At 42.2% G+C, this 24,426-nt stretch overlaps 2 protein-coding genes across 2 annotated transcripts in view; both read left to right on the forward strand.

Annotated features, from left to right (window-relative positions):
- ACSL6 (acyl-CoA synthetase long chain family member 6) overlaps positions 1–11,133 on the forward strand; it is a 54,732-nt gene extending 43,599 nt beyond the window's left edge. The window contains exons 16-23 of the mRNA XM_080555507.1: positions 249–344; positions 1,079–1,151; positions 1,313–1,401; positions 1,981–2,097; positions 2,323–2,466; positions 3,338–3,439; positions 4,073–4,144; positions 6,279–11,133. Of these exons, the coding sequence (XP_080411633.1) occupies positions 249–344; positions 1,079–1,151; positions 1,313–1,401; positions 1,981–2,097; positions 2,323–2,466; positions 3,338–3,439; positions 4,073–4,144; positions 6,279–6,419 (834 nt within the window). The 3' untranslated portion in view covers positions 6,420–11,133. The remainder of the gene's footprint in view (positions 1–248; positions 345–1,078; positions 1,152–1,312; positions 1,402–1,980; positions 2,098–2,322; positions 2,467–3,337; positions 3,440–4,072; positions 4,145–6,278) is intronic.
- A 580-nt stretch (positions 11,134–11,713) lies between these two features.
- Positions 11,714–23,507, forward strand: MEIKIN (meiotic kinetochore factor). Its single transcript, XM_080555492.1, has 13 exons — positions 11,714–12,146; positions 13,755–13,842; positions 14,053–14,131; positions 15,005–15,065; positions 15,887–16,033; positions 16,482–16,601; positions 16,846–16,882; positions 18,111–18,172; positions 18,845–18,939; positions 19,286–19,468; positions 19,826–19,906; positions 20,826–20,949; positions 23,277–23,507. Exons 1-13 carry the CDS (start codon positions 11,987–11,989, stop codon positions 23,321–23,323), a joined length of 1,284 nt encoding a protein of 427 aa, XP_080411618.1. The 5' UTR covers positions 11,714–11,986; the 3' UTR covers positions 23,324–23,507.
- Positions 23,508–24,426: the final 919 nt, after the last annotated feature.

A 24,426-nucleotide genomic window follows, 5' to 3' on the forward strand; every position in this document is an offset into this window, starting at 1 on the left:
CAAGAGCTGTGTCTTTGGCATTATTTCTGCCTGAAGGGCAAAGTTACTGCTTTTAAGATTTAGCTGGCTTTTTATTCCTGAGGCGAGATTCAGGGTCAGTTCACATTTCCATAGCGCGGCTGAATCTGGTCTAGAGGGAGCAGAAGTGGGGCCATTTTGTGCAAGCTCTGCATGAGAAATATGCCCGGTTTTTGCCATCTGTACCGATCTGCGATGTATTTCTGATTTCATTTTCTGGTGTTGAGCAGGCGAGCCTCGGCGGCTGTGTCCGCATGATAGTGACCGGCGCTGCCCCTGCCTCTCCCACCGTCCTGGGCTTCCTGCGGGCGGCCCTCGGGTGCCAGGTGAGCCGGGGGTGCCCGTGGGGAGCTGGGTTGGGACCTCAGGACTGCCAGCATCTGTCACGACAGCAGGGTTTGCAGCCTCAACAGCCTGGTGTCCCTGCGGCGGCGGGGCAGCAGGGGACAGCCGGTGGCCTCAGGCAGGCAGGCGCTGCTGTCACTGCAGGCAGCTGCCAGCACAAAGCATCAAGTCATCCCACCTGTCCCAGCATTTGGTTGACTGTGCAATTAAGCAGGCCCGTGCATGTGCTAGGAACTTCATGAGGTTTGTTCTATATATAAACGGGGAATGGTAATCTTCAGGTGGCCATGTAACCCAGTTCAGATCTCCTCTGCACTATTTCTCTCTGACTGGGAAGCCCCAGGCAACTAAAAGGCCTCATTCAAGAGCCTAAAACCAAGTGTAAAAAAATTAAAAGGTGTATTTTCAAAATGTCCCAGAAACATAGCACTTTCTTCCCCATCAACAGCTCCCTCTTGCAGAGTAACATCCTTCTTGGCTTAAAAGCTAATTGCTGAACTTGACTTCACGCTATTTTCAGCTCTACGCAGCCATGGTGATTGATAGTAAAGTAGAGGTAATTTTGTATTCAGTAGGGGCCAGGGAAAGCGTCCGTGTGTTAAAGCTGTGCCTGTGCATTGCAGCGGGCAGGGCTGGTTCACAGGACAGTTCCTAGCACTGTTCTGCAGCGGTGCAACAGCACACGCTACTTCAAAGGTGCCTGTTTCTTTGCCAGGTCTATGAAGGTTACGGCCAAACAGAGTGCACAGCTGGGTGCACCTTCACCACCCCAGGTGACTGGACGTCAGGTAGCTATTTTCTTCCACCTTTTCCAAATTATTTCTGCATACAGATGCAATTCCTGCAAGAAAATCAAGTGTATCTACAACCATGCAAGCAACTACTAATGAAATGCAAATAAAATATATGTAAGAGAGCTGACAAGTGACTTGCAGTCTTTGATTTTCAGGTCACGTAGGAGCCCCTTTGCCCTGCAACTTAATCAGACTGAAGGATGTGGAAGAGCTGAATTATTTTGCTTCCAAAGGAGAAGGAGAGGTAGCACCTCACATTTTTCTATAAAATTCTCACTAGTTAACCCCTTATTAAGTCACAGTGTGGTTACAGAAGCATTTTACCTTTTCAAGGTGTACGGTTGCAGATTTATTGCATGTTACATGAGGGTAGGAAAACATCAATTCACCAGCAGAGCAGCAAAGCATTCATTAGCAAAGGGCCACAACAGTACTTGCAGCCAATGTCATGCCTGATTACTTTAAAAGCTAAGACTGAATTAATTAGTTCAGCTAGGAAGAGCTGAATTGCTGTGATTTCTACATTGCTGTTGTTTTTATATATTGCATAGAAATTAAATTTAATGTTTTTTGTTTGTTTTTAACTGCAAGCCGAGTGAAAATAAACTTTAAACAAATCAGTTTTGCATTCCTTGCTTCATATATCCACTAGTCTGAAAAACATTCATAGGTAATTTTATAACTCAATATATTTTAGTTTCATGGAGTGCAGACATTAAATCGACCTTTAAAATATTTCAATATCAGTGAATTACTATTTAGCTTGTTAGCAATTACAGCAGAATAATAAAATAATTTATTAGCATCTCTGACTGTTTCGCAGATATGTGTGAAAGGACCGAATGTTTTCAAGGGTTATCTGAAAGATGAGGAGAAGACGACTGAAGCACTGGACCAGGAGGGCTGGCTTCACACTGGAGACATTGGGAAATGGTTACCTGTGCGTACTGACCAGCTGCTTATTCTCATGTCTCAATCTTATTATCCCACATAAATTTTCAAGTACTGAAGTTTCCAAGTAGATCTGTCTTTTCAAAGAATTAAGCTTATTTTTTTCAGAATAATTTCAATGCATCAGTGAAGCATTTTCTGATAATTTAAACAGCACTGTTTAGAGCAAACTGTTTACCAGTTACTGGGAACTGTCATTTCTTTCTCCTAACAGAATGGGACTCTTAAAATTATTGACCGGAAAAAGCATATATTTAAACTTGCTCAGGGAGAATATATTGCACCGGAGAAGATAGAGAATATCTATATCCGTAGTGACCCTGTTGCCCAGATCTATGTCCATGGAGACAGCCTGCAGGTAAAAACGAGTTTTTCGGAAAATCTTGCTTTATTCCTTGTAAATATTAGTCAGAGGGAATGGGGGGACAGCATGGGTGTGTTACACCACACTTCTGCCCTGATGTCTCTTCAGTCCTGGGGCTGAAGAGGAGCTGAGCTGCTGGCGTTACCCTAAGCAGCTCGGGGGATGTTGTGGCCAAAAATCACACCCTTAAATTAGCTTTGGTGTCACCTTTCGGGTCTCTAAAGCCTTTCTTTGCCATGCTGAGGATAGTAAACCAGATGAAGACTAAGCCACCACTGCCTGCCTGTTTTGACCAATCTCATCCCAAGACTGGCCAATTTGTGGCCAATCTGTTTTGTTCCCTCCCCCCAAATTACATTCCTGTCCACTGGTTACAGCTGCATATGCAGCAAAGATGGCTTATGTGCGTATTTGTACAAACATGTACAGCCCCTGAAACCATCACAACTCATCCCTCTGGACAGATTGCCCTCAGAGGTGAGGCCTCCCTTGGCCTCGCAGGTTGCCCGAGACTCCCGGGCCCACCAAGTGCCTGCGTACAAATGGCATGGGCTATATTCTGCTCTGACTTATGTGTGAAAAGTGCCAGTAATTTAATTAATGTCCAAGCAGAACACAAACCCAAGTGAAGGTGTTAATGTTTTTTTTGGCAAATACAGAACAGTCACGGAGAACCATTCTACCTGAGAAAAAGGCACAGACATCAAAATGCACCTCACTACAACATGACAGCAAATTACTGATGTAATTGGTCAAGAAGTGATACACACTCAGCAAATTTAACCCGTTTATGTATTCACTTCAGCATGGTGCCTTAAATGTGGCTCAGCCTTTGCCTGAAACTGCTGCTCTCTTTCACCTGCAGGCCTTTCTGGTGGGAATTGTGGTGCCAGACTCTGAAGTTATGCCAGGCTGGGCAAAGAAAAGAGGGTTTGATGGAACATACTCAGAACTCTGTAAAAACAAGGTTTGTTTTTGTATCTGTCTGCAGTTCGGCCTTGTGCCGCTGTGTGTAACCTCGTCAGAGGTAGTCTCTGCTACTGGTGGTGGCAGTAGCAAGAACTGTCCTGTCACGGTGAAGCCAGCCCTGAGGGAGCCATCTTCTAGGCAGGGCTGACCCAGCCGCAGTGCTGTGGGCCTGGGGGGAGCCCAGTGTCTGCCTGGCAGGGAACAGTACAGCAGCCCGAGAAGCTGTGCTTGTGTAGATGTTAACGAAGGGTCCCAGCCTTGCTCCAACACTGGCTCACCGAGCCAGGTCACAGCACCGAACACCGGTGCTGCTGGGTCACCCCACACGTGTCCGTGGGGAGTAATTCTGCCTCCGAGTCTGGCAAGTGGCTGTAGGATTGCAGATTTAACGTCCACCCCTCAGCCCTTCTCTGTGGGGAAGTACTAGCCAGACATTTCCTACTGAGGAAGGAGTTAACATCGCCGCACTTAGTTTTGTTTGTACCTTGCTTTATTAGAGTATTCGCTAATTATGTGCTGTCAGTAAGGCACTTAACTTTTCTCAGAAACATGTTTAATGATGAACAATGGCGTTAACTGCGTGTAAGGTTGTTTCTGATATTTCATGGGGAATTTGTGTGTTTTAACCCAGGAACTGAAGCAAGCAATAATGGAAGACATGGTACGGTTAGGTAAGGAGAGTGGACTTCACTCCTTTGAGCAGGTAAAATGAAACAACTAATACATTATTCACTGTGGTCAGACAGGCGATTGATTGGTCTATGTATGTTGAACAGGAGATTTGTTAGCATTTGTTGTGTTATTGCATATTCTTCCTGTAGCTGGCACACAAGGTCTTTTGAAAAAGAGGTTTAACGCTGACAAGCTGCATTTGTTCCCTTGAAAAATATATGTGCCATGGTTCTGCCTTCCACTCACGCTTGACATTTGAATTAAATTTAGAGAAAGTTGTGGGTGCAGAGGTAAAAATCCAACCCAGGTACATGGGTCATGTCTCCAGTCTGATAGGCGGGATTCAAGATGAATACCTGGAGGACTCTGATTCTTCTCCCACTGTAAGAAAATGGGGCTGTAATTGCCTTTTTTATAATTGCCATAGGAAATGCTGCTGTTTTGTTTATTTTCAGCCTGTGCACTAATCCTTTTCTGATGCTTGTGTAAATATTCCTGCAAAAGAGCCACAAACACTTCAGGAGAGATGTGAAATCAATAATGAAATATATAGCATTAAAAATACAGTAAAAAGAAAATAAAATAAATGTAAATAACATATTTCTGTTAAAATAATGAACATCTTAATCAATACATATAAGTAGCAAGGGGCTTTTTGCTTTTGTGTAGTCTTTTTCTGGGTGGTAACTCCAATGAGTAATTCACCATATCTGAGTGAAGCAGAAGCAACATTAAACATAAACTTGTTATTCTTCATTTCCCTGTTACACACGAAAATGAAATGATATTAAAAAGAAATGAATTCTAAAAGGAAATTCAATATAAACATGGTTTACAGCGCACATTTGTCTGTGGTAATAAGTCTGGTTTGCTCCTGCTGTGGCATTCACAGTACGAAATATTCTCAAGCCATCTACTCTATCAGCATTTTGCAGCTCATAAAGTAGTGAGGAAAGCCTGGCCATCTTTCCTAAAATTAAGAAGAAATGTTGCGCACTTCAAAACTAAAGGGCTTCAAAATTAGATCTTTGTTGCAATAGGTAATTTTAAAACCCACCCTTGAGCCAGATAGTATGGCCTGTGATCTTGTATGAGGGGATCCCCTACATGTAGAAGAGCCACTCTCTTCTCTCTGTCCGCAGCACCGGGGTCCTGAGCTGGGACCTTGGGCTGTGAAAGGACAGCTCTGGCTTCTGTAGCCAGCCATCTCCAGGGTGCAGGCTCTCTGAAACTGGTTGCAGCAAACGGAAGAAGCACTAATTGTATCAACGCTGATTATGGGAAGGATGTCCCTGGGGAAGGCACTGGTCAACAAAGCTTACAGGGGAAAAAATGAATCACGTAACCTAAAAGGGATTTTAAAACCGATCCTCAATCTATATTCCTGCAACTCCCAAGCTATCAAAATGCAAGACAGCCCAGTTGGGAAATCAACAAAGCAGCAGATGGCTGGGGAATTTGTCTGAACTCAGTGGCTTGTGACCAGCCACGCAGCAGCTTTCTGCTTGCTCCCACGAGCTGGCTCCTACCAGCACTGCAGGCTCCCTGCTGAACTCAGCCACCGAGGGCAGCCCTGTGGCATTGTTTGCCTGGGAAGGGAGACTTCACATCGCTTTAATTAGCCTGTAGGACACCATCAATTCGTTTCCTTTGGAGACAATCCTCATGCACACTCCTTGTGCCTGCAAAGCTGCGCAGTAATTTTGCAAGACCACATCAGTGGTGCTTGCTTTCTTTGCAGTTTGCTTTGCTCTTCAGAAAGGTGATGTTCCTTAGCATGACGTTTCTTCTCCTTCCCTCTCCTTTCTTGCGTAGTTTTTCAGCTGAGTGAAGCTGCAGTCACGATGTCACGTGTGGCAATGCTGTCCCTGGTGCTCTGCCTCCCCAAGTTTTGGCTTTGGTTTCATGCAGAAAAGAGGTTTATGTGCTCCATTTTTCAGTGCGTCCCTTCCAGGGGGCAGGCCAGTGCAGGCACAGGCCAGGTGTGGTGGCAGGATTGGGTGTCCCCACCTGGGCACTTGAGGGAAATCCTGGGGGCCTGTCGAAGTGTCCTGGGAATGCAGGAGGGGTGGAGGTGACCCCTGCAAGGCTGCTGCAGGCAGCCACGTTCACCGAGTGTGGTGCCTGGGATCTCTGCTACAAATATATCCCTTTTTTTGTTCCAGGTAAAAGCCATTTACATTCACTCTGATATGTTCTCAGTACAGAACGGTTTGTTGACACCAACGTTAAAGGCTAAGAGACCAGAACTGAGAGATTACTTCAAAAAACAAATAGAAGAGCTATATTCCAGCATCTCCATCTGAAACCACAGGAAGAATCTTCTGAATAATGGACTTTGTAGCAATATTAGAGTAATACTGAAAAGTACAGAGCCAGAATGACACAGCCGAAACGGATAAGCATCTGAATCTTACATTTGAGCCTTTTGTTTTAGGATTTCACCACTAACCATATTTTCCCTTTTCCTTCTTTTTTTCATCAGGTGTGATACAATTTTTACTCTATGTACACAGTAGGGCACTACCAAGAATTATGCTAAGTTGCCACAAAATATACAGCAATTTCAATCCATGACCAAGTAAATTATGGAAACTTATCATATTAATAACTACAAATATTTCAAATTAAACTAGGGAAAACTTCAGGTATGTCTGTTGATATTTGATTGTATATAACCTAACACGTTAGAGACTAAAATTGTGCATAATTCAATAATGTGGTCTACCTCAAGCTGTCAGTGATTGATGGTGAAAGCCTGTTTTCCCTGATCTGGAACTTCAAGCTGGATATTGGTTTATATATTAAGTGATAGTTTTTATATTTTCCAGGACGTAAATTACATCGATTTGATTTAATCATTAATGATCTAACAACCAGAATAGAAATAGGAACAAATCTCCTGGTATTTGTACTTAGCAGGCCTATTAGTATATTACACCTAAGGGATTAATATTACCTTGAGATTATAAGAACACTCTAGCAAGCGGTAGGGTAGAAGTCCCTCTGTTCCTCTCCATCCAAACCCAGCCCACCAACGGCATGCTGACTTCTCCCCAGGGCCTCCTCCAGCTCAGCCCTCGTGGGCATCCCAGCGACTCAAAGGATGCTGGAGCGCCGCTGGCTCTGCGGAGCTGAACAAAGCAAAAAAGCCTGCACAAGGGCCAGCGCAGTGAGCTCACATTAACCCATGTGCTCTCGGTCCCTAATTTATTACTTTACATGCTGCTAATACTGCATAGTCCGGTCGGGCCAGCTGCCTTTCAGAACAGCACTACAGAAATGGAGCGCGAGGCAAGAGCTGCGATCCTGAGCGGGGCTGAGCAAAGCAGGTTTGTTCGGGAGAATGGCCAGCTGGGGGTGCAGCCATGGAGGGCATCCTCTGGCACGCTGGGGACGAGGAAGGAACACTGCTCTGGATGGGCTGCGAGAGCCATTTCGGTTGCAAAGTGATGCGGCGTGGTAGAGCCCTGGATGTGGCTGCAGAAAGGGCTGCTAGGAAAACATCCCCACATTCTGATGCCTCAGTTCCCGTTGACATCGCTGCCAGTGGCCTCTCTGGAAAAGGCAGCCAACTTTGGGATGAAGCCTTGGATTCACCACCAGCCGCAGCCTTTGGAAGGTCCCCATGGAACAGGAACGGATGCTGGAGCTCTCTTCTGGTGTAAAGCACAGTACAAAGCAGTCAGAAAAGCGTAACGTCAGGTACTGTGAATATTGGGACTGTTGGCGGCTTCCTCCTGTGAACAGGGTCCTACACATATCCGTGTATGTTAATAGCTGCTGTTTGTTGCACCAGAGCGTGCTAGCATGGAGCTGTGCCTGCTAGATCTTCCTTGCTAGGACAGTGAGAGCGCACATTTTTTCTCTTAGACTGGAATCCATTGTAGGCTTTTGAAGCTAAAAGATTAAATTATTAATCTGAATTATCTCTCATTTTCCCTCTGAAATTCCATTGCATGCTTTAAAAATTAACTAAATTGAGTTAATGAGTTAGTTTTACACAAAGACTGATTTATTGCAGTAATTTCGGAACAAAGTGATACGAAGGAAGTTGTATCTGTTAGCATAATCACTCACACACAGAACAAGGCAATTTGAACTATCAAATGTGGAAGTGTTTGTCTGAGTCCCTTTTGTGCCCGATTCCTCATTTGATTCCAGTGTAATGATTCATATCAGTCCAAGGCAAGTAAGAAATATCACTGCTGTGACCAGATGGTATTGTACGTTCATTTTTTTCCAATATACACAGCAACAGCATCCCTAGGGAGTTTGGGTGTGTGCCATGAATTACTGTACAAAATCTGGCCCTTTAGATCAGGTCACACAGGAGTTTCATCTCTGAGGAGTCTGGTCCATCTCCTGTCTGTATCAGCCAAAAGACAGCAGTCGCATGCTTCAAAGCAACGAAGAACTAAACTCAGTTCAATTTCCTCCCTTCTAAGGCAACGTACCTTTTGAATTAAAATAAGGGTAACTAGTCATCGAAGAAAGCATAGAAAAGCTGTTTTCCACTGACCTTTTTCTACCACCTAAATTTATTTACTTTTCTCCTAAGGTGATTTCAGTTTACCAGACTTTTCCGGACCACTGAACTCTGTATAAGCAGGGAAGCTCCGCATACGAGTTTACTTAAGGCTTGGATGGCTGTTATCTGTAAGCGTATAATGCTGCTTTGGTACTCAATAATAAAAGAAAAAAATACGGACCACAATAGGATGAAGCAAAATTTGAGAGAAATATGAGAGAAATTCACTTCTGAAGTGTGAATATTTTCAGAGCTTGTGGAAAGCTCTTTGAATAAACTAAGAGCTGTCTCTGTTACTTTCTTGTGTAATCAGATTTTCCTCTGCCGATGACTCTCTCACCATAACCATAACAAATGTTGCAAGGGATTAAAACTTGCCATGAGCGCATGCGCAAAGCATGTGCTAGGCATAAACATGCTTCTCTTCAAATTCCAGGAATGTTTGTTTTTCTTTGAGCTCTCTTAAACTAATGGACTTCTTGTGACCACCAAGGAAACCCCCGGGGTTGTCCAGCGACCAGTTTATTTTTTTTTCTCAAGATAACCAATTACAAAATTAATTTCTAATCCACTTCTTATTTAAGGAGTTGAGACTCAAGAGCCATTGCATAAACAGCAATGCATGTTACGCTTCTCTGTAAACAGCATTATTCTTGATGGATTAAAGATGACCGTTTTTAACTACTGTCATTGCGGCATTCATTCTGCAACCAAGTACATGAGAAAACACAACAAGCCCACTGAAATCAGCACGGCTCTGCTCTGGTACTGCAGGTGGGATTCGTGCAAGAACACCTTTGCCTTGAGCAGTCAAGTGTGACAAAGTAATTTTACAGCCCCTTTCCCCAGAAGGCTTTGTAGTATGTGCTGCAGATTGCGACTTTCTGTATTCTCTTATTAAAAATGGGAGGTTCTTCCTGGGCCTGGTGCTATGCCTGTGAAATCACTGGAAGACTGCCTCCAGTGCTTGTATATGAAAATCAGAGTAACGTACTTTTTCCAGGAAGAGAATATTGCTTAGTTATATATTTTGTATGTTCTTTGCTCAATATGTTGCACAGACAAAATACCATTCTGCCACAAAAATGGTCAAAGACACACAAAAGTGTGCACAGAAACCATGAGACAGTCTTAATGCCACGTTGGCAGAAATGCACAGAATTCTTCTGTCCTGAAAGGCACATTTACAGGTTCAAATAGTTGATATAGATCAGGTAAGAGAGAAATGGTGAGTTGTTTATTGACAAAGTACTTTTTTGCAATCTGTCATCACTATTGGTAAGTATCCGCATCAGTAAAGTCCAATGTCATTTTTGCCATGGATATGATTTTTTTGCTTATAACAAAATAATCTGACTTACACAATCTTCTGGAATGAAACAAATCAACTAATTTTATTATTATTATAATTATTTTCCATGTGTTAAAAGCACAAACTGGTGATCTATATGTAAATAAATTGCTACAAGATGAATGTAAACTGGGAAATAATATACTATTTTTGCATGGTAATGGATTACTTAAAGACCTCTTGATGCCTTACATAAAATTTGGCAAAGCATTTTATTTAGAGGCAATTCTATCTGCATACTCTTTGTTTCTATATCTCATTTTGGTTTTGTCTGTGGAAAGAGAAAAAAAAAAGTTGACACCAGAATTAGATTTTTGTTTCTTCATGGAATTAACATTCTTCAGTACTTTGCACATTTAATGGTTTCTACTCGGTACTTTCTCCTGTTAAATGAAGAAGCTGAACCTATTCTTTTTGGAGGAGAGATCTGGATACCTGTAATAACTGGGAGGAATACAACTTTAGATCTGTGGAATTGTTCCAAAATAAAATGTTTTCTGAGGCATCTAGAGCCCCTTTAAGCCCTTCACTTCACTTCAGCTTTTGTTATATATTTTAGCAAAGTACAAGCAGCAAACAAATGAGGCATTTTCCTAAGTGTTGCCTATTCTATTTTCAACTGAAAGTGAAGGGATCGAAATATAACATATACATTTGTGTAAAAAAATAATCAACTGTAAATTTTTCCGTTTTGGTATATTAGCATGTATATCAAAAAGTCATCTATGGAAACTTTTGTAAAGAATTAAACTGTCACATTTCTCAGAACTGCTCCTAAGATTTTCTCATTGACTGACCTACAATAAAATCTCTTTTTTAAAATCTGTTGTTACTCCAGCACTCTGTCCTCTCTATGAAGTAATTCAGAATGTGTGCCTATATGAAACGCGTTGTAAAAAAAATAAATGACCAAAGGAATATTGGAACCTGAGATTGATTTTAGCAATCTTCTGCAAAAAAAAAAAATAGTTGCAAAGTCCTCTGAAGATGCAGCAGTCTTTCTGTAATGGTTTCATTTTTTTATTTTAAATCAATAATAATATAACAAAATGTATATGCTTGTTTAATATGAATTGACAATTGGGAATGCATAGTATTTTTTCAGACTATGTGTCTAAAACAATAAACTTTGAAAGCACTCAGTCTCTATTCCAGTTTTTGCGTGCAGTTGCATCTATCCCTTTGCTGGTCATCCAGTAACGCCAAGGAATTATCTTATTTCGCCTTGTTAAAGAAGCAACGAGATTCCTCTTCTCTATAAACACAAGCTGAAGCATCTGGTCTGATCACCAAAGGGAATATAACGTACACGCTTCTGGCTGCAAGGCGTGTCTCAGGCCTCAATGTACCTGCAGATTTCTTAGTCACGGTCAGGGGAGCTGAGCAGCAGCAGCACACAAGCCAAAGCCACCAGACGGAAGAGTGGGATGGGGCTGGAAGTTTCATGGGGAATGGTACTTTCTGGTGATTCATTTTTCGCCAGAAACCAGGGCCTGGCGCTCGCCTTGCGGAAGGCAGCCACCGCAGCTGCGGCCTGCCAACACCTCCCAGGTGTCCCAAGCCTGAGGGCCCCAGGGCTGATCCTACGGGCGCGCCCAGCCGGGGGCGGTTCCCCTCGGCTTCCATTTCTCCCTTCCATCCTCGCAACCGCCCGAGACGTTGATTTATCACCCGCCCGGCACAAATCCCCTCAGGCCCGATGTTTATCGATGTAACGCCCAGGAAAATCCAACCCTCCCCCTTCCCCCGCAGCCGCCTCAGCCCGGGCGGAGCCGAGCCCGGCGCCCACCCGACCCCGGCCGAGCATCGCCGGGCTGCGGGCCCCGGGGCTGCCCTCACGGAGGACCGGAGGGGCCGGGCCGGACCGGGGGGGCTCCGGGCTCCGCGCATGCGAGACGCGCCCCGGCTGTCCCGGCCCAACGGCGCCCGGGGGCGGTTGGAGGTGGCCGGGTGCCTCGGGAGAGGGCGGCCCCTCGCCGCCCCGGAGGGGAATGGAGCGGTGCCGGTGGCGGGGCGGCAAGGCGCCGCGGAAGAAGCGCTGCTCGTCCCCGCTGCCCGGCGGGGCGGCTGCCCCGGGCTGCCCCAGCCCGCTGCAGCCCTGCCGGCGGCGGCTGTTCGGGAGCGCGGCGCCCCGCGGGCCGCAGCCCGGCCGTAAGCGCCGCTCCTTCCCCGCCGCCATGTCGGGGGGCGCTGGGGAGGGGAGCCGGGGGCGGTGTTTGACCCAAAATTGAGGTTTTTGCGGCAGTTTTGGAGGCGGGTAGGGGAGCTGTGCGGGCTGGGCCGGCCGCCGGGGGAGGGCGATGGAAGGTCCCCGCGGCCGGGGGCGCTTGGGTTGGGTTCTCGCTGGTTGTGGCCCGAGCTGCCTGTGGCTCGCGGCCTGGGAAGAGCAGGTCGGGAGTCAGGGCCCTCTGCTCTGTCCTAGCCATTAGTGAGTAATAAAAAGGAGTTTTCTGTTTCGTAAGGTACTTCTTTTTTCTTTTTTTTTTTTTCTGGCCAGCAAACCACTTCCTCTGGAAACAGCGTGACAAAACCCCTGCCCGCCTCTGGAAGGCTTTAAAAATTTGCTTAACGCCGTTCCTCGAAAGGAACGGCCTCAGAATAGTATACAAGTTTGTCAATCTCCTGTTAAGAATTGGAGGCTTTAAGGAAAAAAAATGTGGTCAGAACGGGGTTTAAAAACTGATGGTAGTCTTGGGACTTGCTAACGTAAATGGGGAAGGTAACGTAACGTAAACGTGGGAGGTCTCAGTTGTCTATGGGTAGGAGTTTAAAGAGTTTAAAGGGTGCAGTGAGCATCGCTTCTGGTCTTGGCCATGCTCTGCTGGCTCGTGCTCGTGGAGGCGTTTGGTTCTCTCGCGCAGCTGGCCACGTACAGCAGGCAGCCGCTGAGGTCTCTTCGCTTATACTTGTGTGTATGGGGAAGAAAGAGGGAAAGGGGTGAGTCCTGATCGTACGTTGGCCAGCCCCGAAGCCTGAGGAGTTTTAGCTAAAGGGCCCTGTACGATGCTAGGGCAAGGCAGCACGTCAGACCTGTTGCTTAGCATGGAGATGCTTTTTTAACTTGATGTCCTAAAAGAGCGACTCTAGAAAAGTTAGGCCATTTCAATCTCTAGGCTACTGAAAATAAAACGTAAAGCTCTGAAACCTCTAAAACTAGCTTGAAGATATTAAAATGTGTCCCTGATATTTATCGGAGAATTACAGAATGGCTTGGGTTGGAAGGGACCGTAAAGATCATCTAATTCAAACCCCCTGCTGCTGTCAGGGATACCTCCCACTAGAGCAGGTTGCTCAAAGCCCCATCCAGCCTGGCCTGTTTCTGAAGTAATTTGCTCTTTCTTAAGTAAGCGTGTCATCGCCTTTGGATTATATACAGTGAGGACCAATTTTTATGTAGAAGTGATTGATTATGATGTTACTAGTGAACTCCATTTAAAGCCAGGTTAGACTCAAAGTTCTTTTAGGCTTGGTATAGCAAAGGTCACGTCCAAGGTGTCTGTTTTCCTTTTAATTAACAGATTTCTAAAACACCTGCAGCTGTTCTTGGTCTTGTTGATAAAATGATGAAAAAAAAATGCTTGGGTAGAAATAATAAACCAAATCTAGACTTTGCTGTATTTGTGAAAAAATAGGGTCAAAAATCGTTGTGAGCATGGACAAGAGAGATTAAGATGCTTAAAGGTGTTGTAGTTAGAAATATTCAGTTGAATTCTAACATTAAAACTAAAATTGCCAAACTAAATACTTCTTGTTCCCTAGGCCTGAGGGGAAAATCCAGTGTGAAAACCTTACCAAAAATTAAAGAAAATTTTGAAGTCACCGAAGTGAGCCATTCATCCAACCAAAGGTCTGTTAGAATACATTTAAATGCACCGTAATTAACGCTAGCTAATAATTTATATTGTCTTGCGTCTTGGAGATGCACAGACTGAATTCCTGGCACACTGATATTTCTCAGGCTATTTGTTGACAGCTCGTAAACACATTTTGTAGTTTTTGTCAGCTTCCTCTAGCTCCATGTATTGAGCTGAGCTCTGTTCTGTTTTTCCAAATGCAGCATACAAGCGAATGTCAAAGAAATACCAGGCTTGGAAAAAAATGAGGAGAATATAGAAGACAGCACTGTACCGCTGAAGGTGAGAATGCTGTTTTACTATTTACCTAACACTGAAAAGTGACGTAAATTCTTTCTCTACTCAAGCAGAGCTTCTTGTGAGTTGTATTTTTCAGACATAACGTGGTCCTCTAGTTTGGTGGTATTTTCCTGTGGTTTTGGCCAGCACAGAAGCTGTTGGTGCTGTTGGTAGCATGGCAAAACACCAGTGCAAATTGTCTTTGGCAAGTCACTGCTGCGCTATTCCCCACATTTGTACAACTGGAACAAAGAATTTTGAGATGACTGAGCGGAACTGTTCCAGGACAGTTAACGCTGCAGTTGCATAAAAAATAGGTCATCACATGTGTTTGAACTGAAATCTTCTACAAGGGCCTGAAGTGATAGTGATTTTTTCTTAAAAAAAAAAAAAAAAAAAAAAAGGCTCTCACTTAGAGTCCACCAATTTACATGTCCTGCAGACGCTTAGTTTCATAGAATATGTTGTGTAAACCATGTAAAGTTGTCTGTGTTTATAGGAACAGTCTGGGATTCTGAAAACGTGCAGCATGAGTTGTGCCTAACTAAAAATCAAGACAAGGAAAGTCATTACTCCACTGCTCTTACGTATAACTTCAGCTGATGTCAGTATGTCACTGGAGTTCTCACCCAGCAAAGACTGTAGGATCAAATTAATGGATGTTGGTTATGGATTTTAGAACTGTAAGTCAGCTTGCAGATTTGTTGATGGCATGTGAAAACAGTGCTACAAATCATGCTCTGAATAGCGAGTTTAGGTGATAAAGTACCAGACAGTATGTTTCTTATTGTCTGTTAATGCAGGAATACGCGTAACTGCATTTATTTGTCTATATCCAGTTTTCTTAGGTTGTTTGTATTGGTCATTTAATTTTAGGAATCTCTGATAATCAACTTTGAAAGTAGAGACAGTCTGAAAAATGCTGATGTTACTTCGGGTGAGTATGGTGATACTAGGTAATTTTACAGAATACATTGTATCTGCATAAAACTAAATGTAAAAAATCATTATTGAATTTTAATATTTCTGTAAAAGTACTGGTGTGCGGTTCTTGTATGTTATGAGACAGTAAAGGTGTCGTGATCTTTGGCTAGACTTCTGCCTCTTATTTCAGCATGTGCTTGGTTCACATGACTTGGCTGTAGGCAGCCCAAACAGCACAGGAAATACTCCAAGCAGGTGAGTGTACCTTGTACTTAAGGTCTTTTGCATGGCCGGCATACTTCTAGCAATTAAACAAGCTACTGATCTCAAACTTCCTGTGCCTGTGTTTATTTTAAAATCTTCTGAGAGAACTGTCTAGCTTATTCATTAGGAAAAAAGGGAGGAGGGAGGGGAAGGCTACAACACCCGAGACAGTCTTGAGTCCAGCCTGTTGAAACCACATGATCTTGGTTTTATTGTTGACAGAACTACTTGTTGACATGAGTTCTTCAATTTACTCAAACATTCGTTTTTAAAAGCTTGTTTCTAAATGGTTCTTCAGGAAATAAATCTGGCTGAGGTTTATTACCTTATCAGAGGCTAAATTCTTCAGGTATTTCTGGTGAGCCTTGGATAAGGAAGGTGTCTTCTGGTAGCTTATGGTAGTATAAAACAGGCGTCAGGATGTCCTTTGTTTTTAACTGTATTATGAACCAGTATAAAAATATTGAATTAATAATATTTAACTTATCACGGGAGTGGAATTTAGCTAAGGAAACCATGATGGTTTGTACAAGACTTGGAATCCTTCTTTTTTTTTGCCTCTCTCTCCAGATACAGGAATGACTCTTCCCACAGGCGTTTCAACATTTCTCCTGGAGTGTTTAGATACAGATTCAACTGAAGATTATAACACAGGTGTAAGTGAAAGCCTGAACAGTTGTCCATCCCCTGAAACATTCAGAGATGAGGCAGGTTTAGGTGAGACTTCTGGTTTTTTTTGAACTGTTTGATGCCATAAAAATTCAGGGAACTAACTACAATAGAAAGACTAGCAGTCTCTGTTGGTGTGATGCACCAGGTCAGATCTTTGCCATGAGCCAACTTGTGCTTAATATGAAAAATGTATATCTGGTCTTCCAATCCAGAGCGAATCAGGACCTGATATAATTTGAATTGTACTGTAAGCTTAGAAGTGTTTGCTGTTAATACAAGCTGTTTGTAGGGAATGACCAGCTAATCTGCCTTCAGCCAACCTTTGAGACAAATTTCTCCCAAACTTTTCTGCATCTGTTTGAACCAAGACAATGCTTTCACTTTGCTTTAAGGTTATTGTCTTGCAAATGAGAGTTCTGTCAGTTTGGTCAAAATGTTAGTAACTCACTCAGTTCTAGTATGGGAAGCTTGCACTTATATCTTCTATGTCCAGAGAGAAGTAATCCGTACTTTGAGGACTTCGTTAAATACAAGAACTCCACGCTCCTGGACTCCAGCAAAGCGGTGGCCATAGATAAGATACCACAGATCTCAAATCTTTCAGCAATATTAGGTAATTATTTTCTACAATACTGAATAATATATACAGAAACAAATTTCGCTGTAATACAAGGAACCTGTATAAAATGTGTATTGATCATTTTATTTAAGACATGTCTGAGGAATGGGGAATAGCTTCTTGTTGGAATTCTACATTTGCTTTTAATATTTTGCTTTATAACTTATAAAGTATTAGCATACACACTGTCTGGCTTGCTTAGGTTTTTCTTTTAAAGTTTAGATTTTGTGTTTTTTAGAACCTGTATTGGAAGATTTTCAAGACCAATACACAAGGTAATCTGCAAAGCAGACTCTTTGATGCACCTGAATGCTTAGGTTTTTCCTCTTTTCAATGATATTTTGGGCAGTATGAATAAGCCTGTGATCCTGCAAACACTTCTGGTGAGTTTCAACTGCCTGTGTCCCCAACTTACAAATTGATGCATTAAGACAAGCAAGTATGAGTTTGCTTTATGGACTTCTCTTTCAATGCTACAGCTGTAGGGAAACTGGTGAAAGAAAACCCAGTGCGGGCTTTTATGGAAGTGGATGTTTATCTGCAAAATCCCTAAATAAGTTGCTTTTACCCACTTATACTCCCTTTGTCAGATTTCATTCAGTTGCAAACACAAGATGTGTATGCCCAGGTGGTCTGGTCAGGATTACCTGTGCAGTACAGACTATGAGGAGCACCTGTTGTCAGCTCCTTATTTTCGGTGCTTGCCCAGGACAAAATTAGTTTTTGGTAGATCTTTTATTTTCTGTAGCAGTCATTAGCTAACATGGGGGCCCACCTTTGCTTCAGGATCTTGCTGAGTTCAGCCTTCAGAAATCTTAGGAAAGGTTGCTGCCCGCTATTTTTTGTTTTATTGGGGATATATTTTTCCCTAACAGGAACGGTATATGTGATGTGCTGCAATCCTGTTGCTGTCCTCCTGTTGTTAGGATGCCAGGTTTGCTTTTGGCAAATCAGCTGTGCTGTGGTTTTATCACAATGCATGGTCTTCACAGAGTCTTCTGTACACTGGCTTTGCCACAGTGCAGGCCTTGTTGTTCTGGCATAGACTCGCGTTCCTCATATTTGTTTCTAGGAATGATATCCTTTCTTATAATGCTTGTGCTGCTGTTTCCAGTCTTACACACAGACATTTCCATTCATATGTTGTGTAAATGATCTTGATATAGTCTGGCCGTGTTGCAGATCTCTACACGACTCAATCTGAATTTTATTGTGATCCTAAATTTTCCCCTGCATCCTCCTTAAATACGTTCTGTCCTAGCATGTTACAACGCTGAGTACTTTTCTTCAGTGACTGTCTTCTGTAGCTTTTAAATAGCAAGTATCTTCAGAATAAGCTGTTACTTGATGATAGATCATAACCTATCAAATAACTGTGAAGGGTATTTCATAATTTTAAAGACCCCGTTCACTCATTCTATATTTTTCTACGATTTCCTTGTATGTTGTTTTATGAACATTAACATTTATTCAGAACGGTCCACTTTTTTTCTCTTCCCCTAGAAAGAGACCATCAAAACGCAGTGATGGTTCTTCAGAATTAAGTGTTTCAACTACTCTGGCAGGTAAAGTATCACAGGGTAAGCTCAACAGTAGCTAGAAGGGAAAGTGTGAGTTGAAAATCTCAAGCAGATAAGACGTGGTTCTAACTAACTTGTTAGGGGGCGACAAAAAAATGAAACTGCATTTTTATATTTAATCGCCTGTGATGCTCGGTGAAAATTCATTTTCTTATTTAACTTATCCAGCAACAAAACTCTTAGAGTCATACTACTTACTTCAACTTAGCTCCTATCAGCCTTCACAAACAGGGTGAGGAGTCCCTTCTGTAACTACAGTTCAGAAAGGTGACTGATGCAGTTCTGGCCCTGGCCCAGGCACCACATAATTTTCCTCTGCTTAATTTGGACTATAATAGCAGCAGAAGTTGCCACTGGCAAAGACTGCAGTGATTATGCAATTCCTCTGCTCCCATAGTATGTGTGTGTGGCAGTAAATAACCACGTGAGCATACAATTAATAAGCAACCTTATTTCCTCAAGGAAAGGGAGAGTAAAGGAGTAAAGCTGCCCTGTTGGGGGGAGGGAGAAAGGCAGATACGAATTATACTGAAGTAAGTATTTGTATGGGTGGCTTTGGAACAATCCCTATTTAAAAACCATCCTGTAAGACATGGGTTGAAGAGTAGCTGTGGTCTTTGTTTCAAAATTAATTTGTTTGTTGGAAATTTATCACAGGAAAAAAAGTCTGTAAAATTACAACTGCAAGAGAGAGAACTCCAGACCGAAAAGCTGGTGTGCGCTGTTCTTCACCAATAGGACCGGAAAGAAAGGTGAAAGATGTTCAGTAAATCACTAGGTTGTAACACAAACGACTTGCCCCTTCCTTGTACAGGTGGAAGTCCCCACCTAAAATTGTTGATGTGCATTCAAGCGTAGTTCCCGTGCAAGGAGTGCTTGCAGACAATGGCAGAGTGAAGACATAGCTTGTGGTTTGCCTGTACCTCGGGATAGCTCCAGTAGCGCCCCCTGGGCTCACTGTTTTTCAGGCTGATTGTGTCACTGCTACCAGCCCAGATGTGCAGAGCTCGAGTATGACACTAAGATTCTTTTTGTTAGTGCTTACCAGGCTTTAGAGATTTGCTTTAGAACATGAAATATAACCGTTTCATCCTTTAGCCTGGCATTCAGACTGCTGAACCCAAAGGGGTGAAGTGCAAGAGAAATGAAGAGCTTTCTAACCCGTTAGAAGATGATGCATCATCACTCAGTCAGCTTGAATCTGTCCCAGCAAATGTTTCAGCCAAATCAGTGGGGGTGACAGCAGAGGCACTGCCATCCAGACAGACAGATGCTGTGGTGGTAAGTATTTCCATTGTGCTCTGCTGATGAATAAAGGCATAAAATTGAAGTGAGAATTCTGAATCGTGGCAAAAGTAGCAATTAAATAGAAAAAGTGTTAGGAAGTGTTTTATCCCCTAGTTTTAAGGGGACCTCAAAAGTATTTTTTCTGGGCTGCACTGAACTGGTTCTCTGTCTTAATTCTGGAGTGCATGAGACAAAAAGCAAATAGCTGGAATTCAGTACTTAAATGCTAAGAACTGTTAGTAATTTTTAATGTAGCTGCTATAAAGCAGTATAGTCTACTAAGGGAATACTGTAGGAATAATAATGAGTAGACAAGAATTTTGTATTTAATTCTTCTCTGTTTTTGTTTAGCAAATGAATTCTACTGTGCTGATCATGGAGGAAAAAAAAGCCCTAGAAAACACTGATTATGCTCAGCGTGCAAAGCTAGATGTGAGTGTGTATCCTGCTATACCTTTTTTTAATGATTAAAGACAAAATGGTCTTTGGCACAATCCAATTCTTGCTATGCTGATGGTACGATACAAACTACAAAACAAACTGTTAAATACAATCAGCTGAACAGTTTAAAAGAAAAGAAAAAATCTTAGGTATCTTTTTTTTTCGCATTTTTATAACATCTTCTAATGGAAAAACAGCACTTAGCCTTACTTCCATTACCTCTTCTTTCCAAACAAACTTGCTATTTAAATGCCAGTTTGGATTCTTTGTCAGTAAAAGTAGTGCTACCACTTCTGGGAGTAGAAGTAATGTCTCTGTTATTTCATGCCATAGCTCCCACCAAGTCAGCAAACTGTGATTTTTGTAGAAAAAGGGAAACTTTAAAGAGAAAGATAAATTTATTTTGCACCAGGTGATTTGGAAGGATTTAAGTTGTAGAACTTAATATACTGTTGCAAATGAGCTTCAGTTTATGGGCACTAGATTAACAGATAGAGAAGATCAGGGTCTTGTTACAGGCTGAAAACAAAAACTAGGAGGCCGGAATCCTAAATCACATTTTTGAAGCAATAGAACATCTTTCACATGAGCCAACAACTGTTATCTAATTGGAATTGTTGTCTGTTCTTTAATTGGGCAGCTATTGCTGCATGTTTTGTATTTTGATGGGGCTATAGCTTAGCTTGTCACCAGCCTCATCAGGGGAAAAGTTATTCCTGAATACCCCTGTCCATATGTAAATTCAGAAGAAATTATTTGTGCATCTCTGAGCTCAGAAAAAGAAAATGATCTTCAGAGTCCAGAAGAAAAGAGTTCTAATGTTACGGCACTCCATAAATCCAGTCTTTACGTGGTAGTATGTACAGTACTATTAAATGGTTGGGTGACTGAAATGTCGTTATTTTTTCAGCCTTTGTGTTCCGGAAAAGAAATCTGCTCCATTGTCAGAACTTCACCAGGTGGTAGGTCTTCCAGGCATCACCGAATTCCAGTTAACACAAAAAAGTTCCGCCTTCCTGAAGGAGTGCCTGAAGGTAATGGAATATAGAATTGATTCACTGTGTGAATGATAACAATCTATTTGTGTTTAAAGGCTTTTTTAAAAATCTGAATATTTGGAAGAATCACAGGGTTAAAGGTTAAAACGCCATGAAAACTTCAAATCCTGACTTAACACTGTTTTCACATAGTGGTACTTACAAACAAACTACACTAACACTTTCTGCTTGAAGGGTGTTTGATATATCAGTGCAGACAGTCTTAGAAGTACAAAGGCTACACCTGCCAGTGTAACAGTGGGAAGAGCTCACAAACTGTCCATCTGCCTGCATCTCACTGCAGTCGGTTGACTCTTTCCCCAGCTGGCCTGTAGAAGTGTCACAGTATGGACTGGAAAGTAACACTAAAATAAGATCTTTTGTCTTCACAAGCCAATAACTTTCTGTCTGTCTTGATCATCTGTTTATCTTTTAAGTACCTAAAGCTGCTTTTCCCGCTGCCCAGTCAATAAGATGATACAGAACCTGTTTTGCTAAATACTTAGTTGGCATCTCAACTTCTTTATAAAACTGTCGTGTTTTCTGTTTCATTATCATGGGAGGAACCTTTAGTTGGCATTGTTAAGATATCAGCTGGTTGACAATTTTCTGCTGAACAAATTCTATTTGAACAACCCCTCTGTCCTGCCTGTAATGTTAGCTTCACTCTCCGTGTTGTTAGACAAGATATTCCAAAACTTCTGCTAAGCGTTTTCTTGTAGCAGGTGACACATGCTATAAAATATTTGCCTTTACAGGGCTCAGCAAAACTGGGCTCTTGGCCGCTAAGGGGGCACTGGGCGTTAAGTTACTGATTAAGGTACAGGACAAGTTGAAGGTGAATTCTTCTGAAGAAAACTAGAGCTTTGCACTTCAGTATGGCTAATTTAAACTAACGTATAAGCTTTTGGAAAGAGAGATTTGTATAGAAAGACTCTGTCCCTCGAGGGTATTTAAGAAAAGCTGCTTTTGTCTGATCTGTCTTCAAAGCTGTGATGAAACTTCCAGAACAAGACATGGTGTTGCACATCTCCAGTTTACTTTCTGCTTTTTTGACTTAGCTTCAGTTCATTCAGATCTGTTAGCAGTGTTTCCATTTCATAGGCTAGATCATTAGAGACAGAAGGTGCTACTAGGTAACACTGGGAATATCTGCGCCTCTTCAAGGTGCTCCTAAACACAACTCTGAGCTTCATTGCTTTGAGCTTCATATGGAGACTCCCTAGAAAAGAAATCAACTTGTTTAGTAAGTTCTTATCCTTTATCTTATTTCTAAGGTGAAGATGTCTGACTTCAGCGTTCAGCCACTGGCAGGTTTTATGGCTTTCTCAGCTAAACTGAGCTCTTTAGCATCCACATTTTTTCTCTGAAAGTAGTTCCTATAATAGGGTATGTTTTTCTTTAAGGATTGTCTATTTCTCTCTAAAGGTTTCTGTTCTTTCTCTGAGACCCTCAGCGTAGGGGGAAGCTCCTTTCTTCACTTCCTAGATTTTTTTTAAAACAAGAATGAGAACTGTGTACAGAATTGTCTCATTGCTACCACAGAGTTAAAATTCTCTCCCTTTCTGATCTCTCGTGAAGTTTCTCAGTGTGCCGCTGGATGGCATATGTCTTCCTAAATTTAAAACGGTTCTTTACAGACAGTGTCTGCAAGCTGTATTCATGTGTCATATATGCTGTTTTAATCCAGTGTAGTGATGCTGTATAAGCATAATAGTGTTCAGAAATGCTGAATATGCACAAGTTTTCGATGGAATTGCAGGTTCCTAGCTCCAGATATTCTCCTGCTTTAACACAGCATGAGTGTATGCAGCATCTAGAATGCAGGGAAGTGCTTTCAGTGTGTGTGTTAACTAATGGCAATCATGTGATGCTTCCGTACAGATCAAGGAACTCAGTGTGGCAAGGATGTAAGGTCATGTGCCTGAGAGAATTGTGGCAATACTGAACATAGGTCATACTTGGTAGGCGAGTGGGTCTTAGGAAGTGTTGCTATCAGAACAAAACTTGTTCTTTTGTTACTGCTTCTCTAGAAGAGTCTGGGAGTCGGAATTAACTTCCACTGATTAAGGGTGGGGGGATTTTTGTATGCTGGTTCTTTCCATCTCTACTTGAGGAGTCTTTTGTGTGATACTCTTTTTTCGTTAGGAATGGGCGTACGCTCAAAACTGTTTTTCTCTTCTCACTGACAACTGACTTAGAAGATTTAGGTTACTCCAAACAAGTTATAAATAAATTTTCTTAAACATTTCAACAGCTTGTCAGAGTAATAAGCTTTCTCTTACACTTGAAAATAGCATCTAACTTATCATTCTTGTTCCCAGATATTATTACAAGTACCAAAAATTGGATCCACTGTAAACGCAGATGAGGCTTCTGGGTTTCAGCAGGAGTCAACGGAAGAAGCAAAGGGAGGTGAAACGGAAGTACTGATAGGTAATTAATGGCCACATTTTTTGGCATATACATTATCTGAAACTTAGTATACTGTTTGCAGAAAGTTTGTAAATCCCTTACTTGAACACTTTAATATTAAATTTTTTGTACAAGCAACTAGATCTTGTTCTGGGCATTGTTCTTTGAAAACTCCATAAAGATGCTTTTTTAGTTCATTTAGATTTTTTAAAAGCGTGACTCAAGGACAGCAGACCAAATTCCATTAATGGATCTATTTTTGGCTCTTGCTGTGCCAAGACTTCTAGATTTTTTTTAGTGCTATTGGCATTTAAAGATGTGACCTCTGCTTGAGGTAGGAATACCCAATTTTGGGATGCTTACATGAGTCATCTGTAGCTTCTTACAATTTCTTGCCTCCTGTCCCCATCATGTTCCCAGGTTGCTCTCTACTTCCCTACTTACTCCTTTTTTTTTTTTTTCCAATCAGGAAGTAGAGAATGCAAGTCTCCCATGATGGCAGTTCTTTATGCTCTTGGCTTAACTTTGTATTATATCTGCAGTCTGGAACTGCTTTGTATTAAGTATCAGTGGACCTGATCCTTTATTTTGTGGTGCACATTTGGGGCTGATACTGATGGATTTCCACGGTGAAACAATGACATCGTATTGTCATAAGTCTATTGAGCCCTGTTTGTGTGGTGGGTAATCTCAACACCGAATTTACGCTGTGATACAATATAATTTCTTGGCAGAGAGGTTGATCTGATGCCCTGTGGATAAGGAGCTATATGCTCTGTGGATAAAGGCTCAGAAGGCCTATCTGATAGTTGAAGATGAACAGCTGTTTGTGTCTTTTAGTAGCTTCAGACTTGTGCAGAGCAAGCAGGTGCAGGTGCCTTACATGAATACAAGAATTCAAAACAACAGCAACAAAAAACCTTCATAGATGAATTGTCAAGCACTGGCTGTTGGTGTTCTGGATTTTGCGGTTATGCTCATGCTGCTTGGCACATAGGTTAGATTCCCAGTGCTTCCAGTTCAGTTTGTGGATTGTTAATCTGTAGACGTCATTCTTCA

This window comes from Anser brachyrhynchus (genome assembly GCF_964034855.1).
Source record: "Anser brachyrhynchus genome assembly, chromosome: 14".
NCBI lineage: Eukaryota > Metazoa > Chordata > Aves > Anseriformes > Anatidae > Anser > Anser brachyrhynchus.

What these genes read in the sequence shown, in the direction of transcription:
- MEIKIN (XM_080555492.1), top strand. Translation starts at nt 11,987, where the DNA reads ATGGAGCGGTGCCGGTGGCGGGGCGGCAAGGCGCCGCGGAAGAAGCGC. An exon ending in CCGCGGGCCGCAGCCCGGCC is followed by an intron (nt 12,147 to 13,754) that starts GTAAGCGCCGCT and finishes CTTGTTCCCTAG; the next exon opens with GCCTGAGGGGAAAATCCAGT. An exon ending in AAATCTTTCAGCAATATTAG is followed by an intron (nt 16,602 to 16,845) that starts GTAATTATTTTC and finishes TGTGTTTTTTAG; the next exon opens with AACCTGTATTGGAAGATTTT.